Below are 18,651 nucleotides of genomic sequence, written 5' to 3'. Positions count from 1 at the left end.
GTTTGTTTCAGTAGGCATGCTGGACAAATGTGTAGTCAACATAAAGCTGCTTAAAAAAAACATCTTTGTGGAAAAGAGAATTTTAAAAACTTTCAAAAGGGTGCACATGAAGGAGCACTATCTGTTCCTTATGTGCACTACTTCGGTGTATTCAGTTCCCCATGACATCACCCTCCTAGAGCAGGCGGGCCAATAGCTAGCAGCATGTAGGTAATTATCACCAGGAGCCTAAAAACACAGCAAGCCTGAGTAAGAGCAAATTAAAGCTGATGTCCATTGTTCCAATGTAAGCGTTATAATGCAACCTGATGTGCATCTAGATGATTTTAATCAGCATAATAAGTAGCATTCTTAACTACTTCCAATCCCTTTATTTTTCTGTCACCATCCACTGGTCAACAGACATTTCACACAGGTTTTAGACTACGGTAGTTTGGTAGGACTAAAGGAAAGAAAATTATCAGGTAAGATATAGTTTCTCCATTTCTGTAGACCAGGAATTATTTATTATTTTAGTTAACCAAGTCACTGCATCATCTGTAATGTTTCTTAAAAGGGAAGCAGAACAAGTATCAAGATCCTAAGTGCCCTTTACAGATCTGGTAAAATATTTACAGAAAGCGAGTTTGCTTAGAAATTTCCAAAAAAATCTGGCTAAAAAAGGTACATTAACCATAGTAGGACACACAGAATGAGAGGTTAATAATAACTGAATTACTACTTCATCTGCATTCTTAAAAGGCACTGAGCCTCTCATACATATTATTTGGGGTTAGTGTAATTCTTGATGTATTCCACCATTTGAGGTGAAGTAGTGGTACGTCCCGATACCTTGTGCTAAACTGTAAAGTGTTCTTGTCTAGTTTTATTCCAACTCAAACTATTGAGATTTTTATGTACTTTCATTTTTAATATGGTTGAATTCAGATTATGAAAAAGTAGTAACTGCTTTTTCTTTCATGCGTCTTCCTGTATTTGGGAGATTCATGACTGTTTGGTAATTTTTAAATCTGGCTTTAAGCCTAACTGAATTGTAATTACTGTATACACTCGAATATAAGTCGTTCTGAATATAAGCCAAGACCTCCATTTCCCCCCAAAAGGAGGAAAAATGGTTGACTTGAATATAAGTCGGGAGCTTAATATTCAAGTCCCATGCCCTGTCAGGATCTGCACCCAGTGTCCCCTCCGTCACGCCCTCCCCTGCAAGGTTCTGCACTCAGCTTCCCTCCCTGCCAAGTTCTGCACCCAGCCCCCTTCCCTCCCTGCCCTGCACTCAGTCCCATTCCCTACCAGGCTGTGAACCAAGCCCCATTCCCTGCCAGGCTCTGAACACTGTCCCACCTTCCTTCCCTGTATCCTCTTCCCCCTAAAAAGAGCCAACCTCATCAGTAATGTCACAATGGCTTCATTATCCCGTACTGCCCTCTAACCCAGCCAGTAGATTACCGGTAATCCTTCCCCTTAACTTAAACCACCTAGTGATAGGCCAGGACAGGAGGGATACCTCATGTCTCCTGCCCCGGTTGACACTAACAATTACCACCCTCCCTCCTTCCGTCCCTCGCGTACCTGTTTGTTCCCTGGTGGTCCATTGTGTATCCTGTGCTGAATCCTCCAGAAGATTGTAAAGGTAAGTAGCCAGCGGTGCACCCGGGCCAGCACACAGGAACCAGCTTTTCGTGCTCCCGGCCAGCCCTGCACCGCTCCTTGATAGGCTGTCGCAAGTTCTCGCGGGATTTACGGTTCTCACAGCAGCCTATCAAGGAGCGATGCAGGGCCGGCCGGGATCACAAAAAGCTCGCTCTTGCATGCTGACCCGGGTGCGCCACTGGCTACTTACCTTTACAATCTTCTGGAGGATTCAGCACAGAATACACAATGGACCACCAGGGAACAAACAGGTACACGAGGGACGGAAGGAGGGAGGGTGGTAATTGTTAGTGTCGGCCGGGGAAGGAGACGGGAGGGATCCCTCCTGTCCCAGCCTAAGTTAGGCCTGCAGAAAATCCGTGAGGGTTTTGGATGGTCACTGGGGAATGACCCGAATATAAACCAGGACTCTCATTTTTTGGCCCCAAAATCCTGGTTTATATTCGAGTATATACGGTATTTAAGTTTATTTATTTAAGTAAATTTATTTAAGTTTTCTTGCTGAACTGTGTTCGACAGGGTCTTAAACAGAGCCGAATGGAAGCTGCTTCAGTGAGGCATCCCTACAATAAATAAGAGAAAAATGAATTACTTTCCTAGATACTCGTGAGTATTGTAGCTTTGGCATTTTGCAGAAGGCATTATATTCTGTAATGAAATTATGAAACTGAATTTAAAAGTTCTGCATTCATTCCAATATGTCACAGTATTGCAGGCTTTGTGTCCAGCTGAGGAGTTTAGTATTTGATCTTGGAAGTCTATGGGCAGAAATCACTCTCTTGCTATACTAAGAGATCCCTCTCTACTAAAGCACTTGCCTCTTTCCTCTTACTGTACTCTTTTAAGCTATTTTCAAATTTTGATCCAGATTAACTAGTCCTTTAGCTCAGTGGTCTTATGAAATACCTGATTTGATTCCTGGGATCAGCTTTTTCTTCTTGGCATGTTGCAGAGGCATTAGGCACATCCACTCGGGGGGAGTCTCTTATCACATAAAATAGACACCTACTGGCTAGACTCAGGATACCACATGTATCGAACCAGGGCAATTTGGGAGTTTAGGAATTTGTGGCTCTATTAATCTGTAGAAGCTGCTTTAGATTGATTATGAATCCCAAAGAGGCAGAAGGAAATATTCAGGGATTCAGCTTCATGATCTTAATGTCATGGTTCATATACAGGCAATCTCCAAGTTAAGAACAGGTTCCATTTTTTTAACCGTTCTTAAGTGGAATTTGTATGTAACTTGGATCCTAGTTTTCTTTCCACTTTCTCCACCTCCATCCATTTCCATCCGTCCCACTGTTTTCTGTCCACCATCACCTCCAACATTACTCCCTCTCATCTCGCTCTTCCTCATGCATCTCTACCTCACTCCTCTTCCACTACCATGTCCAATAATTCTCTCTCCCTCCCTATGCTCAACAATTCTCCTTTCTTCATCTCCCCATGTGCACTATCTCTTTCCCTCTCATCAGACACCCAGTTCTCTTTTTCTTTTCCCTCCCCCACCTCAGCATCTCTTTCCCTCACTCATTCCATTCCTCCATCCTATGGCTCATGCTCCCCTCCCTCCCTCCATTCTGTGTCCCAGTTCATCCCTCTCTCTCCTTCTTTCCATCCTTTGTCCAAAGTTTGTGCTCCCTCCTGTATCCTAACATTCTCTTCTCTCTCCCTTCCTCCCTCCCTCCATTCTGTACCCCAAGTACGTACCTCCCTCCGGTGGGTGTTTACTTTCTTGCAGCCGGCTCTCTCCTCCTTCCAGCTGCAGTCGTTTCTCTGTACAAAGCCGCAGGCAGCAGCTCCTATGCACGTCCCGTGGCTGAACTGGAAATCTTTCCACTGACGTCAGAGGGAAGGCTTTTGACTCAGCCACGGGAAACGCATAGGAGACTCTATTATATCTCCCCTCTCCCACCTTTCCTCCAAAGTATATAGATTGAATCTTTAAGTCTGTCCCCTTACTTTTTATGACATAGACCATTAACCATTTTAGCATATTTTGTATATTTAAGTTTACCTGATTTTTTTTCGTTCTATTTTTGTTTGTTTCTTTTATTATTACTGGCTCACCTTATGATTGTTAACCGAGCTTCATTTTTTTGAAGATGACCCGGTCTTTAAATTTAAAGTTTAGTTTAGTTTTGGTTTAGCCTTCCTCTGGACCAGTGGGGCAGATTTGAATGCCTGTCACCTCCATTATATGCAAATCTATCATGTATATTCATTAGGGCTATCCCGAAAACTCAACTGGCTGGTAGTCTTCCAGGATAGGGTTGGGAACCACTGCTCTAGACCGACTCCATCCTGTTTTACTGTATTTTTTGCTCCATAAGAAGCATCCTAGATTTAGAGGAGGAAAACAAGAAAAAAACATTCTGAACCAAATTCTCCCTGCCAGGCTCTGCACCCAACCCCCACACTTCTTGCCCAGCTCTGCACCCTGTCTCCCCCTCCCTCCCTGCCAGGCTCTGTACCCTGTCCCCCTCTGATGGTCTAGTGGTAGGCTGGGCAGGGCACAAGACAGGCAGGGATAGGGCACAGGGCAGGCCGGTCTAGTGGCTGGCAGGCAGGTAGGGACAGGGCATAGGACAGGCAGGACATATGAGGCATATGAGAACCCCACAGAGGACCAATGCAGCAACCTCCAATATACTTTGAACACTTGAGGTTAAGCACGAAAATGTTCTGGAACACCTTTTTTCCCCAAATGCTATCACCTTTGGTTAACCGGGAGCCAAGCATTGAAAAATTACTCAAAAGAAAAAAAAAAAAGTATATATAAACACAGAATACCTTACCTGATCCCGTAGCCTCAGATTGGATGGGCGGATTTTGAAAAGACAGAACTGTACACCCTTTACGATGGACAATTACCTCGCGTCCATCCCACATTGGCTCCACCTGGGTGGGGAAGGGGAGCAAAGCAAAATAAGCCCGTGCAACAAAAGGACAAAACAGTAGGGCGAGTTCAGCCTCTTCTGTTTTGCCGAGTTCACAGCAAAGTCCCCCTCCCCTCCCTTCTCCCCACAGGCCTCTTATCTCTGCGCAGCTCCCACTCCCAGATGGCCACGATTTCTTACAGTGCTTGCGGTAGTGGATGAGCCACAGGGATAACGTCTGCACGCTCTGCTGCAAGTTGCTCAGCTCCGAGAGCTTCTTCTCCAGTGCCACCTCGAAGAAGGCTAACATCTCCGGATAGTGGAGTGAAAACACAAACTTGGTGAGGACAGTCGCCGAAATGCACCACCTTCGCCGCCATAACCTCTAGCACGACCATGGCTAAGCAACGGTCCCAAGCACCCGCAGCCCCTACTCCCTCCAGCGCGCATGCATGAGGCCTCCAAAGCAATTAAAAACAGGTTGGTTTGGGGTGGGGTTGTGGTATTCGCTACATAAGGCACACCCTTATTTCCACCCAGTTTTTTGGGGGGAAAAAGTGCGCCTTTTGGAGCGAAAACTATGGTATATCTTTGAAAGTACAGTCTCCAGAATTGTACACTATATTCTAAATTATGTCTCGTCAATCTTATACAGAGGCATCAATACCTCCTTTTTCCTTCAACCATACCGCTCCCTATGCACTCTGTAGCATTCTTCTAGCTTTCGCTGTCACCTTTTCAACCTGTTCGGCCACTTTAAGGTCATCACATACTATCACACCCAAGTCCTGCTCTTCTTTCATGCACAAAAGTTCTCCACCCCCTAAACTGTACATTCCCTTAGGTTTTGCAGCCCAAATGCATGACCGTACATTTCTTAGCATTAATTCTTAGCTGCCAAATTTCAAACCATTCTTCAAGCTTCACTAGGTCCTTCCTCATGTTATTCACACCTTCAGCGGGGAGAGTGGGGCACAGTGGTTAAAGCTCCGACCTCAGCACCCCTGAGGTTGTGGGTTCAAACCCACGCTGCTCCTTGTGACCCTGGGCAAGTCTCTCAATCCATTGCCCCAGGTACGTTAGATAGATTGTGAGCCCGCCGGGACAGAGAGGGAAAACTGCTTGAGTACCTGAATAAATGCATGTAAACCGTTCTGAGCTCCCCCTGGGAGAACGGTATAGAAAATTGAATAAATAAATAAAATATTGCAGATTTTAGTATCATCTAAAAAGAGGCAAATTTTACCAGATAGCCCTTCAGCAATATTACTTACAAAAATGTTAACAAGAACTGAACCTTGAGCCACATCACTACTAACATCCTTTTCCTCAGAGCAATCTCTGTTGACCATTACCCACGATCGTCTTCCATTCAACCAGCAACTCACCCAGTCTGTCACTTTGGGGCCCCTACTGAGGGCACTCAATTTATTAGATGCCTGTGTGTAACACTGTCAAAGGCTTTGCTAAAATCTAAATACACCTTATCTACTGCTCTCCCTCTATCCAATTCTTTGGTCATCTAGTCAAAGAAATTGATCAGATTGTCTGACAAGACCTGCCTTTAGTGAATCCATGTAGCCTTGGGTCCTGTAATCCACTGGCTTCCAGGAAGTGCACTGTTCTCTGTTTTAAAAGCTTTTCTATTAATTTCCTTACCACAGAGGTCAGACTAACCTGCCTGTAGTACTGAGCTAGTACTGGTTTGCCCCAATAAAGGCATAGAGATATATTTTTTAATTATTATTGGGCTGTATTAACTCTCTCTATGAAGATCCACCTAAGATGTTGTACAACAGGTACAACGTGACATAAAATTTACAATTTTGTTAACAGTCCTGTTTTCACAGGGAAATCAGAAGTATATCTCATGCATTCAATGAAAGATTCTCAAAACTTAATGTTGCTAAATCTGCTCCAGCCAGTTTACCATGCATGTATTTTAGTGGCGGATTATCAAAACTGCTGTCTTTTCTGGGCTTTCTAGCAAATAGGCTCATCAATATTTAAGCAAGGACTCCAGCCGATTCTTCAACATCACTAAGTGATTCTCTAAGTGAAACATCGGCTTTTGGCGACCAGAAATCAGCGACTGGTCTTAGGGTGTTGGTACTGTGCCAGCACTGTGAAAAGCGCATCTCAGGCATCAGTGCCTGAGCACTGATTGGCTCAGGCACTGACAGGAAAGAAAGGAGGCTTGATAGCTCAGACACACACACCCTCCCACTGTGGCTGCCTAACCCCCTACAAACACCTTCCCCATGAGCAGCAGGAGGGATGCCTACCACCCCCCGAGGTAGCTGCCCTCCACCCCAGGCAGCAGGAGGGATGCCCACTCCCTCCTTGCTACAGTCATCCAACCCCTCAAGCTGTCAAGAATTGTATAAGAGACAGCCTTTGTGATTATGAAAACAGGACAGACATCCAGGTATACTCAAACGCTTGAGGCATACTATCTGTCAGCTCCATATGCTGTAAAGATTTGTTCTTGTAACCTGTTATTGATTGTTAATAAAATAAATATATATTAATTATAACAGCATATTGAGTTTCTGTGAAGCCAGATATTGAAAGCCGTAAACAGGCAGTTTTCCAGCTGTTTTTCAAGTCTTCAACCAAAAATAACATCCTTAAAAAGAATGGAAAAAGGATTCAAATGAAGAAATAAAAAGAGACATAAGCACTAACAAGTTAGATGCAAAGCAAGCTAAGAGAGAATATGAAGAGAAACTTACCAAAGAGGCAAAAAAAAAAATCATAGTAATTTTTTTAGGTACATCAGAAATAGAAAACGTGTGAGGGAATTCATGGGACCATTGGATGATCAAGGAGCAAAAGGGGCACTCAAGGAGCATAAAGCCATAACAGAGAGATGATTGAATTCTTTGTTTCAGTCTTTACGGAAGAAGATGTAAGAGATCTGCCTGAACTGGAAATGGTTTCAAGGGTGATGAAAAAATTTTCAGTGAATCTGGAAGATGTACTAAGCCAAACTGACAAATTAAAAAGTAATAAATCACCTGGACTGGATGGTATAAAGTCCCAGGGTACTGAAAAAAACTCAAAACATGAAATTGATGACCTGCTGTTAATGATCTGTAAACTGTCACTAAAATCATCTGTAGTACCTGAAGATTGCAGAGTGGTCGATTTACATTGATTTTTTTAAAAAGGGTTCCAGGGGAGATCTGGGAAATCACAAATCGGTAAACCTGATTTAAGTGCCGGGCAAAATAGTGGAAACAATTTTTAAAAAAAATTGTGGAACACGTAGACAAACATGATTTAATGGGACAGAGTTAGCATGGATTAAACCAAGGGAGGGCTTGCCTCACCAATTTGCTTGACTACTTTTGAAGGTGCGAATAAACATGTAAATAAAGGTGAGCTGGTTGATGTAGCGTATCTAGATTTTCAGAAACCTTTTAAAGTTCCTCATAAGAGGCTCCTAATAAAATTATAGTCATGGTATAGGAGGCAATGTTCATCTATGGATTAGGAATTGGTTATCAGACAGAAAATAGAAGGTGGGTTAAATGGCCATTTTTCTCACCTTCATCCGCATGTTTATTTACACCTTCAAAGAAGTCAAGCAAATTGGTGAGGCAAGACCTTCCTTGGCTGAACCCATGTTGACTCTGTCCCATTAAATCAAGTTTCTCTATGTATTCCATCTTTTTTTTTTTTTTTAATGTTTCCACTATTTTACCTGGCACTGAAATCGGGTTTATTGGTCTGTAATTTCCCATTTCTCCCCTAGAACCCTTTTTAAAAATCGGTATAACATCAGATACTACAGACACGTTTAGCAACAGGTTACATGAAGATACTGCAGAAAGATGTCGTGGATTCTCTAGTGCACCAACCGGATTGGGTGGTCCAAGTCCGGGCAAAGTTAAACAGATTGCTGGATATTCAAGCCATAGAACCGATTCCGGAAGAACACTTCTGGGCTCAGGCAGATATTCAATATGCTTTGTCATGTCCAAGAAAGATTCCGATGATTGGAGGCCCAATCTAGATCTCAAACCATGTCAGTTCAGCCCTGAGGGTTCTACATTTCCGGATGGAGACTGTGAGATCTGTCATTGCAGCGGTCCAGCTGGGAGAGTTTCTGGCCAATCATGACCTTAGGCTCCTCCTCATGCATTCCAGGATGCACTGGAAAGGGAAAACCCTGCCATTCTGAAGAGGCGGGCCTGCCGGCAGGAGAGACTAGGCATCTCTCCTGCTGTTCTGTATAAGGTACTTGGGGTGGGGGGGGGGTTGGGAGGTCCTGGATGCTGACAATTTTCGCAGGGGAGGGGGAGTCATGAGTGTGTGTGGGGGGGGGTCCGGGTGGCCAAGATCTTCATGGGGGAGGGTCATGTGTGGGGGAACTGGATGGCTGAGGCAGGAAGGAGTGGACAGCCCTCCTGCTGACGATCTTCGTGGGGGGGTGTTCAGGAGTGTGGGGTTTTCAGGTTTCCGAGGCAGGTGGGGAGTGGGCCTCCCTTTTGCTTATCTTTTTTTGTTATTATTGTTCAGAGGCTGTTGGGGGGGGGCAGCACTATGTTGTGGGGACAGATATTGTGTCCCAAACAGCTGAGCAGTAGGAGGCTGCTTTGGGGCTGCCCCTGCCAGCTCTGCATATGGGTAAAAGTAATTTTTCCAAAGACTGATTGGATGAGATTACAGCAGACCTCCATGGAATGCATTAGCATGCAAAGTCAGTTGAACATCGATCACCATTTTCAAATCGGGCAATTTATCGATTTTTGTGCATCCGAGCCAAAGTACCCTAAGGTTCAGGATACCATTCCTATCTACTGGAAAATATATTATCAAGGTAGGAATCTAATATCTTTATAAGAATTGGGTTTTTTCTTTTGTGAGTTAATATCTATTATTGGTTATAATATCTATTACTATATCTGGCTATTTCAATATCAGGGCCTCAATAGTGGAATGTTTTAAATGGGTCACTGAGGTTGTGTCAAGATTTGAAGAGTTAATTTTTTTTTTTTAAACTCACTTCTTTAATGCTTTTTCTAAAGTGGTAGCCCTCTGATGATGATGATGAAATTGTATGAATGATTAGTCTGTTAATGAGTCTATGGTTCTGTCTTTTTTCTTTTTATGTAAATTTAATCCACATAGGTTGTTAAACAGAATAAAACTTTTTAAAATAAATAAATAGTTCATGCCCCTTATGCTGCTTAATCCAGATGAAAAATGGCCACGTCAGGCACAGTGTCCCTTTCGATGTAAAAAAGTTCCTCATTAACTTCTGCCTTGTTCGTCATTGTGATGATCTGTGTGTTTCTGCTGGCTGGAGTCTAAGTATATGAAATTTTAAGATATCTAATTTTTGTATTTCTTTTGTAATCTAGGTAAGAATCTCTCCCACGGAGAGGACATACATTTGTGCCGTGATGAATATGGATGAAGACTTTGTTTTATAAAGAAGACTGACTATATAACAAAAGTTGTTCTTCTTGTCTTTTTTTTTAATAATTTGGTAAACTAGCTGTTCTCTTGATGTATTATTAGGCAGCACATCTAAATGGAAAGATAAGGGGAAAAATTCTCAGGGCCACATTTAAAGCCAGAGTTATTTAAGTTGTTGTATTAGAAACCTATTACATGAGAGTAAGAGTACCCTTTTTCTGGCTTTTATCATCTTCAGCATGTTTTTTTTTTGTTGTTGTTTCCCTGTTCTCAGAATCTAGTGAGTTTTTCCATACATAACCTTTGGAAAAATAATAAGTCGGTCCCTAAGATACTGATAATGTGGGTAGAGAGCCAAATTCACTATGGCAGGAATTTAAGAAAAGGAAAAAAAGACAAGGCAAAGTAATATCTGTATATGTCTTAATGAGAGCTGCCTGGGGAGAGCTCGGGGAGAATAGTATATGATTCTAGTCATGCTTCATACACATCTTAAGATGGAAAAATTACAAATAATGAAAGTATCATTCTCATGTTCAAGCTTGATTTGTCCTCATCTTATTCTAATGTTCTTTAGACAACGATTGCTTGGATTGCATGTTTGTTTTGGGTACATTGTATATGAAATATGGATTATTACAGTTGATATTCATGTTCAGAATTTCAGGGCTTATGGATAAAAGGCTACCTAGGGGTCACCAGTCATGCATCATCTTTTTGTTATGATTACATACTTTTTTAAAAAAAAAATTATCAAATTCAGATATGAATGTTCTTAGTAAACTATTAAACAGCAGTAAAAATATATCTTATGAAGATATTCATTCTGCAATGTTGTCCTTTCCTCACTGTAGTGATAGCTGCAGTTAGGAACATACACTAGAAGACATTTTATACAGAGACATGTGAATGAATGAATGAGGAGGCTACCTTCAAGAGTGAGTGAATAGTAGTGTCCTGTGCAAGACAAATGCTGATAGGATGCTAAAAAGCTGACGTGGCCATATCTCTCACTCCTGTGTTTATACATGCTGTGACTAGACTATTTACCCAAATAGAATATTTTCAGATTTTTTATGTTTTCCTGATTTTATCTTGGACAGGTATGATTAATGTATATGCTTTTAAGGAAGCAACCAATAAAAAATTCTTTGAACATTCTGGATGTAATTTTATTTTTGATCAGACATCAGTTGGTAGTGAAGCATTTAGATTAAGTATATGAAATATGGCAAGCCTAGAGATTGTTGTCTGCATAATCGGAAGCAAATTTCAGTACCATCGCTAACCAATGGCTAATTCTTGTACAATCCCACCTTATTCCGGGACCAGTGGGTTATTTCCTCCCACCCGCCAGGACTTTGTAGGAAGCCTCAAACTTCAGAGGCTTAAATCCCTCCCCCTCTTATCTCATCACTGACCCCATGAACATCAGTTCTTCCTGCAAGCCAGGCTGCAAGAGCTTGTCTTTTCTGCTTGTGTTTTATTTTGTGTAATTTTAGTCTTTGCGTTCGCAGTTTTCACCCTCATGCTGCGGAGGTTCACCTTCGACTGCGGGAGATCGCAGACATTTGGGAAAACTCTGTTTCTGGAGGGTTCCCTGCTTGTGAGTAAGCCCTCTGGACAGCCTGTATGTCTGATAAGGGCTCAGGGACTGTTCCCTTGGGAACTAGTTCACCCCAGGTTCATCCGCTAGTGGGTCGAGCAAAGGCTGCGTGGTTCCATGGAGGCGCACCCGGGATCAGGGCCAGACTGCGTTTCTCCATCAGATGTGCTGCGCGGAGTGGCGGAGATGACTGACCGTGGATGTCAGGCCAGTGGGGCAGTCAGAAGATTCAAAGTCCAGCTTTCCAGCAAGTGGAGGCAGAGGATCTCCTTGTGAGTTCTTTCAGCTCTCTCTTGAGTTGTTTTTCTGTCAGCACATGTTTCTGTGAGTACAGGCTGACAGCCTGAATCAGAGAATTGGGGGGGTCTTTACAAGGGGTTTTTAGATGGTGTCCCTGCATGCCCCACCCCTAAAATTGCCATTTTTTAGGGTTCTCTGGTTTTCCCGGGCTATTTTTAGTCAAAATAGGCACCCTTGGTGACCAGATTAGATTTTAAAGGTTTTTTTTTTTAATACTTGCCAGCTTCATTTTTGAACGAAAGCCACATAGATGACCTTCCCAGGGCATGATGTCATGGATTCATGCCTCATTTGATGTAGACGGCTGTTGGATGTACAGCTGTGTTCCACATTCACTGCGGCACATGAGAGGTGCTAGGCTTGCCTGAATTTGGTGCCACGAAAATATCAGGGGGCTCTGGGGAGTGCGCAGGCGACATTTCAGTGAAACATAAGCACGTTGCAGGAGATAGGCCCCGTAAATCCTCTAAACAGTCCAAATCTAATGCGCAAAGGTCCGCTTCCGCAATTTCCGTATTGTGTTAATATGCTTTATCAGGTGTACTTAGTTAGAAAGTCTCTGCCTGTTTCCCTTCTGCTAGACTACATGCCGGTAACATGGACCCCTGCTCCGGTGGACCAGGGTCTTCTCTCCTGCCTTCCCTCTGTGGCATAGGTCACCAAGCGCACTTCTCTCCCCTGTGACAGGGTTATAGTCCTGAAGGATGTTAGGGACAGGCGAGTGGATTTCGTTCTCAAGCGTCTGTTTGATTTTGGCAGCCACTGATATTAAGGCGGTTGTCGGCCTCTTCTTTCGTGACAAGGGCATGCCATTCCAAACTGCACCATGATCCTAATAATGTGGTGCTTCGTGACTTGGATTTTATAGTCTTGGGAGTGGATTATATGGCTGATGCCTTGTATGATATCTTGAAAGTTTTTGCTAAGCTTTCCACCTAATCTGTTTCGGCTTGCAGGACGCTCTGGATCCAGCAGTGGTCTGGCGATTCTTCTTCTAAATTGACCTTGAACTGGTTGCCCTTTTAAGGGACAACTGCTGTTCAGCCAGGGTCTTGGTGACCTTATGGCCAAGTGTGCAGGATTGCAAGCCCAAGTCACTATTCGTGAATAGATCTCGACCTTCCAGAGGTTTGGGGCGTTCTAATTTTCATCTCGTTAGGCGCTCCCATTCGTACTTGGGCCTGTCTTTGGGCCAGCGGTCCTCTTCATCTTCCAGACCGCGATTCAGCGGTTCTTGACGTCAGCAATCCACAGGGAGTCATACGATGGCTCCTGCAAAGAAACAGTTCTGATGCTAGGCCATTGTCTCCACCCCCCACCCCCATGCATAGGGGGCGGTTGTCAGCATTTTTGGTAGAATGGCAGGCCATTAACTCTGACCGCTGGAGGTTCTCAGGGATGGTTACAAACTGGAGTTATTTTCTGGATTCCCTAGTGTGCTGCCCTGATAAGGCGGTTCAGGTGCAAGCCACAGTCCGCAAATTACTTGTTATTGCGGCCATAGAATCCGCTCCAGATCGAGGCTTAGGCTCTGGAAGATACTTAATATACTTCATCATTCCAAAGAAAGGCTCTGACGATTAAAAACTGATTCTGGACCTCAAGGCGGTCAATGTGGTGCTGAATGTTCCTTGCTTCTACATGGAGGCGGTGTGCTTAGTGATAGCATCGGCGGCACCAGGGGAGTTTCTGGCCTCCCTGAATCTGACAGAGGCGTATCTCCACAGTCCCATTTTTCCAGACCACTGGAAGTATCTGAGGGTTCTCGTCTTGGGACAACATTTCCAGTTTGCAGCAATGCCTTTTGGGTTGGCAACGGTGCTGGCGGCGGCCCATCTTTGCACCCTGGGTGTCCTGGTTCACCTGTATCTGGTTGACCAGAGCTCCCTCACAGTCCAAGGGACATCAGGCTGTTCATCAGGTGGTGCAGTTGCTGCAGTGCTTGGGCTGGGTGATCAACTGCAGGAAGGGTCTCCTCAAGCCAACGCAGGATCTGGAATACCTGGGAATTAGATATCACATGGGACAGAACAAAGTGTTCCTGCCTGTCTCCTGTCAGAAGTTTTGACAAGTTTTGAGGTTATCAGGGTCCTTCTGGCCACTCCAGTCCCAACGGCATGACAGTACCTCCTGGTTCTAGGGACCATGGTGGCAATGATCAATGTGATTCCTTGGAACAGAGACTATCTGCATCCACTTCAGGATGCATTGCTTTTATGCTGGAACCCCCAGCAGGACTATTTGCATGCACCCCTACCTTGAACGACTGTGGCTTGGAACAGTCTTGCATGGTGGTTGCGACCCCTCTCATTATCCAAGGGCCTTCCACTCTGGATCTTGGACTGGGTGATTCTGTCTACGGATTAGAGTATCAAAGGGCTAGGGAGCGGTGTATATGACCGTCTCTGTTCAGGGCCAGTGCCCTCCTTCAGAGAGCAAGTGGTCCATCAGCCCCTTGGAGCTTCACTTGATTCAGCTGGCTCTTCTCCACTTTGAGAGTTGTCTCCATCATCGAGCCATCCAGGTCTTCTCAGCCAGTTCCACAGTGGAGACTTATGTCAATCGACAGGGGAGCACAAAGAGTCCCTCTCTAAGCATGGAGGCTCAGCTTATCTTCTGGTGGGTACAGAGACACCTTGTGGCACTGTCAGCGGTGCACATTGCAGGAGTGGACAAGGTTCAAGCGGATTTTCTGTCATCAGACTCTCAATCCCAGAGAGTGGTCTCTGTCTCATAGAGCGTTCAATTGCATAGTAGATCAGTGGAGGCTATCACGTTTGATCTCATGGTGACTGCAGCCAACAAGAAATCAGATTGGTTCTTTAGTCGCCAGCGTGAGGCCAGCAGTGAAGGCCTGGACACAGGAAGGTCATACCTGATTAGCCGAGGTGGCCTTGGTATGCCAACTTGGTTCAGCTTCAGCAGGATCAAGAGCTCTGGCTATCTTGTCATTCTCACCTCCTCACACAGAATCCAGACTACTTTGGTCTTACCGCATGGTTCTTGAGCGCATGGCCTTGACTAGCTGGGGCTGTTCTTCAGCTTTGATTGCCAAGTTACTACACAGCAAAAGGAAATCCACAGTGGCTGCCTATGCGAAGGCTTGGAGATGTTATCAAGCCTAGTGCGGCCTTCGACAGATGAACCTGGCTGATCTGTCGGTCCTGGAGTTCCTGCAGGATGGTTTGAAGAAGGGCCTAGCGGTAGCTTCGCTCCAGGTACAGATTGCTGGTCTTTCATGTATGGACCCTCCTCTGAGGGGCACCTTGTCAACTCATCCAGACATGGCTCATTTTCTGTGGGGCGCTCTACAGCTTAGACTTCCATTGTGACTTCCCTGTCCACCTTGGAATTTTAACCTGGTTCTCCGTTCTTGTTTGCCATATGAGCCTCTGGAGCAGGCGGCCCTTATGGATCTCATGATCATGCTGGTCTTCCTGGTGGCTATTACCTCAGCTCATAGGGTTTCAGAGCTTCAGGCTCTTTCCTGCCAGGATCCTTTTCTGCGTAATACGAATTCTGGTGTGATGCTGTACACTGTTCCATCCTTTCTTCCCAAAGTGGTTTCTACTTTCCGTGTAAATCAGGAAGTCGACCTTCCTGCTTTTGCTTTCTCTGGTTCGAGGGAGCAGCACTGAATGTTGCAGTGCTTGGACATGCACAGGATCTTGATGCGGTACCTGGAGATCAACAACGAATTTCGACTTTCTGACCACCTGTTTGTTCTGGTGGGTCCTGCCTGCAAAGGCAGGCCAGTTTCTAATGCCACCATTTCCAGGTGGATCCATATGACAATTTCCATGGCTTACATGGCAGCCAGAAAGAAGCCCTCCCTTATGATGTGGGCTCATTCTACCAGAGGTATTTTGTCGTCTTGGGCAGAGTTGTCAGCTGTTTCTCTGGACGAGATTTGTAGGGCTGCTACCTGGTCCTCCTTGCATATGTTCACCAAATTTTTTACAGGATCAATGAGGCGGCCAAGCAGGATGCAAGTTTTGGTGCCTCTGTTTTGGCAGTGGACTCATCAGTTCCACCCTGATTTTTTGGGACTGCTCTGTTACTTCCCACTAGTCCTGGAATAAAGTGGGATTGTACAAGAATGAAAGATTAGGTTCTTACCTTTGCTAATATTCTTTCTTGTAAATCCACACTTTATTCCAGGAACCCACCCTAAACCTTGCTGATTCACTGATTGTCTGCCTTTACATATTCTGATAATATGGATTTCTGTTTTCTGTCCAGCCTTTATAAGAGTGTTGTCAGAATGGGTTTGGCACTTAGTTTTGAAGCATCCCTAGTTTAGGCACCCCCTTCTGACAGTGCAGACTGTGTCTCCTTGTAGCACTATTTTGTTGTTCAGGTTTCTAATGTTTTATGACCTGTTCTCTCATTTTTCATAGTTGCATTTGTTGATATGAACACAATTGACTTTTTTGTTGGGGATTGTCCCCGTTCACCTTTCTCTCTTATTCTTATCCTCTACATAGTTCCTGGCTGCTTTAACACTAACTGATATTCACAGCGACAGTGATGAAGTAAGATGGGGAGAAGTTTAAGCCTCTGAAGTTTGAGGCTTTTTATAACATCCTGGCAGGTGGAGGGAAATAACCCATTGGTCCTGGAATAAAGTGTGGCTTTACAAGAAAGAAGATTAGTAAAGGTAAGAACCTAATCTTTCGTTTCCACACTGGCTGTAACCAGTGGCTAATTTTTAGTGCAACAGTAACCAGCTCTATTCAGCCACCATACCTATTCTTTCCCACCACATATTTCACCCCCTACTCGTCATCTATCACGTATCCCCTCTTTACATTTTCAGCTGCTAATCTACCAAAAATCTCCACATCTACAATATAGAAAACAAAGACAGTGATAGCAGATAAAGACCACAAGGCACATCCAGCCTTCCTGTTTGCACCAAGTAGTCTATTCTTGCCCATTTCCTTTAAAGTTCTAAGTACATAATTTACAGTTTAAAAAAAACCTGTATATTCATAAAAAATTTTACAAACATAGCGTTAAAAACAAGTGTTTAAAAAAAGAAAAATAAATTACTCATTGCCATAGCAAAAAGGAAAGTCTCTTAAGAAATCAATGAAAACTAACATAAGTAGGAGCCTGTCTGATGTACGATGGCAAACCATTCCAAATGTTAGGTGTTTGAAATTTGAATGAAGAATTGAAAATTAAATCTAATACATTTTAATAGAAGGAAATTCAGTCAGATGATAATTAGAGAGTTGCGCGGGGACAGAAATCCCACCCGTCCCCATGAGGAATCCCTCCATCCCCGCGAGGAATCCATAATTCCCCTCCCGTCCCCACGAGGAATCCACTCCTTCCCCGCCCGTCCCTATAAACTTCAGAAATAGTTATTTAATTTAATTATGCTACTGAATTAAAGGCTCTGGTAGAGACCCATTTACAAATAAGCAAAGACACTTTATTAATTTGGAAATATTAATTGGGAGGAATGCATACTTTGTAAACGGGTTTCTACCAGAGCCTCTAATGTAAATATAAAATATAAACTCAGCTGATGAGAACCCCCAAGCTGTCAGCTGAGGACTTCCTTTGCAGTTGGCCGGGGGTCTCTTTTGCCAAGCTTGGCAGGCAGCAATAGCGTCCCTGAGTCACAGATGCTGGCACCTCAATGGCTCATGGATGCTGCCAGCGACTGCTGTGCTTGGTGGAGGGGAGTTCTGGCTGTCTCTAGAGGAGGTCTTCTGCTGGTGGTGCTTGGAGATCCCTACCAGTCACAGCAAGGGTCAGCAAGTACTTCAACACTGTAGAAATAAAATCGGAAATGCATTTCCTTTTCTTTTGAACACAATACAAAGACATCTGCTATATACATTTTCCAAAGCTAACATATTTTAGTCAAAAAATTCTGATTTTTACCTTTGTTGTCTGGAGACTTATTTTTCCATAAAGTTGGTCCCAGTTTCTTTTTTCCGCTTTCCCATCTTCTGTAAATTCTTCTGTTGCTGTCCATTGGTTCCTCCTACCATGGTCCAGCATTTATCCCTTTCTCATCTTTTGCCCCTGTCCACCAGTCTCATGCCCAACATTTCTCCTTCTTTCACCCCTCTCCAGCACCATGCCACATTTCTCCCTCAATTCCCTTCACCGCTATGTCCAACATTCCTCCCTCTTGCATCCATTTCAATCTGTCCGTTCCACCACAATATTTCTCCCTCATCTGTACCTCACTCCCTCCCTATGATCAAAAATTCTCCTTTCTTCCATTCCCCATGTACATAACCATCTCTTTCCCTCCCTTCCTCTCTCCCAAGTTCATGCCTTCTGTGTCCAAAAACGCATTTCCTCCCCCCACCTCTTTCTCTCCCTTCCTCCATCCTCTCTCCCAGTTCATGCCTTGTGTCCAAAAAAGCACTCCCTCCCCCTTTTGTGTTCCGCGTTTGCCTCCCATGTTCGACCTCCTTCTGTCCCGCGTTTGCCTCCCATGTTCGACCTCCTTCTGTCCCGCATTTGCCTCCCACGTTCGACCCCTTCTGTGTCCTGCGTTTGCCTCCCACGTTCGTGTCCAGCCCTCATCTGCCAGCAACCTTATCAGCAACTTTCTCATACAAATGGAGCTCAGCTCGAGCCGTGAGGCTCGTCTTCTATTTCCTGCCTGCCCTGTCACAGCACACAGCCGACCAAAAGTCTTCCCCGATGTCAGTGCTGACGTCGGAGGAGGGGCTTTGCATAAGCCCTCCCTCCGACGTCAGCACTGACATTGGGGAAGACTTCCGGTCGGCTGTGTGTGCTGCGGCA

The 18,651-nt window shown here is 44.4% G+C and overlaps 1 protein-coding gene across 3 annotated transcripts in view; it reads left to right on the top strand.

Moving 5' to 3' along the window:
* The window catches only part of LOC117352535 (survival motor neuron protein-like), a 76,691-nt gene extending 65,565 nt beyond the window's left edge, over nt 1-11,126 (top strand). For all 3 annotated transcript variants that reach the window (XM_033928998.1, XM_033929015.1, XM_033929006.1), the window contains 2 exons: nt 2,173-2,259; nt 9,908-11,126. In XM_033928998.1, the coding sequence (XP_033784889.1) occupies nt 2,173-2,229 (57 nt within the window). In that variant the 3' untranslated portion in view covers nt 2,230-2,259; nt 9,908-11,126. The remainder of the gene's footprint in view (nt 1-2,172; nt 2,260-9,907) is intronic.
* The last annotated feature ends 7,525 nt before the right edge of the window (nt 11,127-18,651 follow it).

Source organism: Geotrypetes seraphini, chromosome 1, assembly GCF_902459505.1.
Source record: "Geotrypetes seraphini chromosome 1, aGeoSer1.1, whole genome shotgun sequence".
Classification (NCBI taxonomy): Eukaryota; Metazoa; Chordata; class Amphibia; order Gymnophiona; family Dermophiidae; genus Geotrypetes; species Geotrypetes seraphini.
The sequence above is the reverse complement of the archived record's forward strand: the minus strand, read 5'-3'. Positions and strand labels throughout refer to the sequence as shown.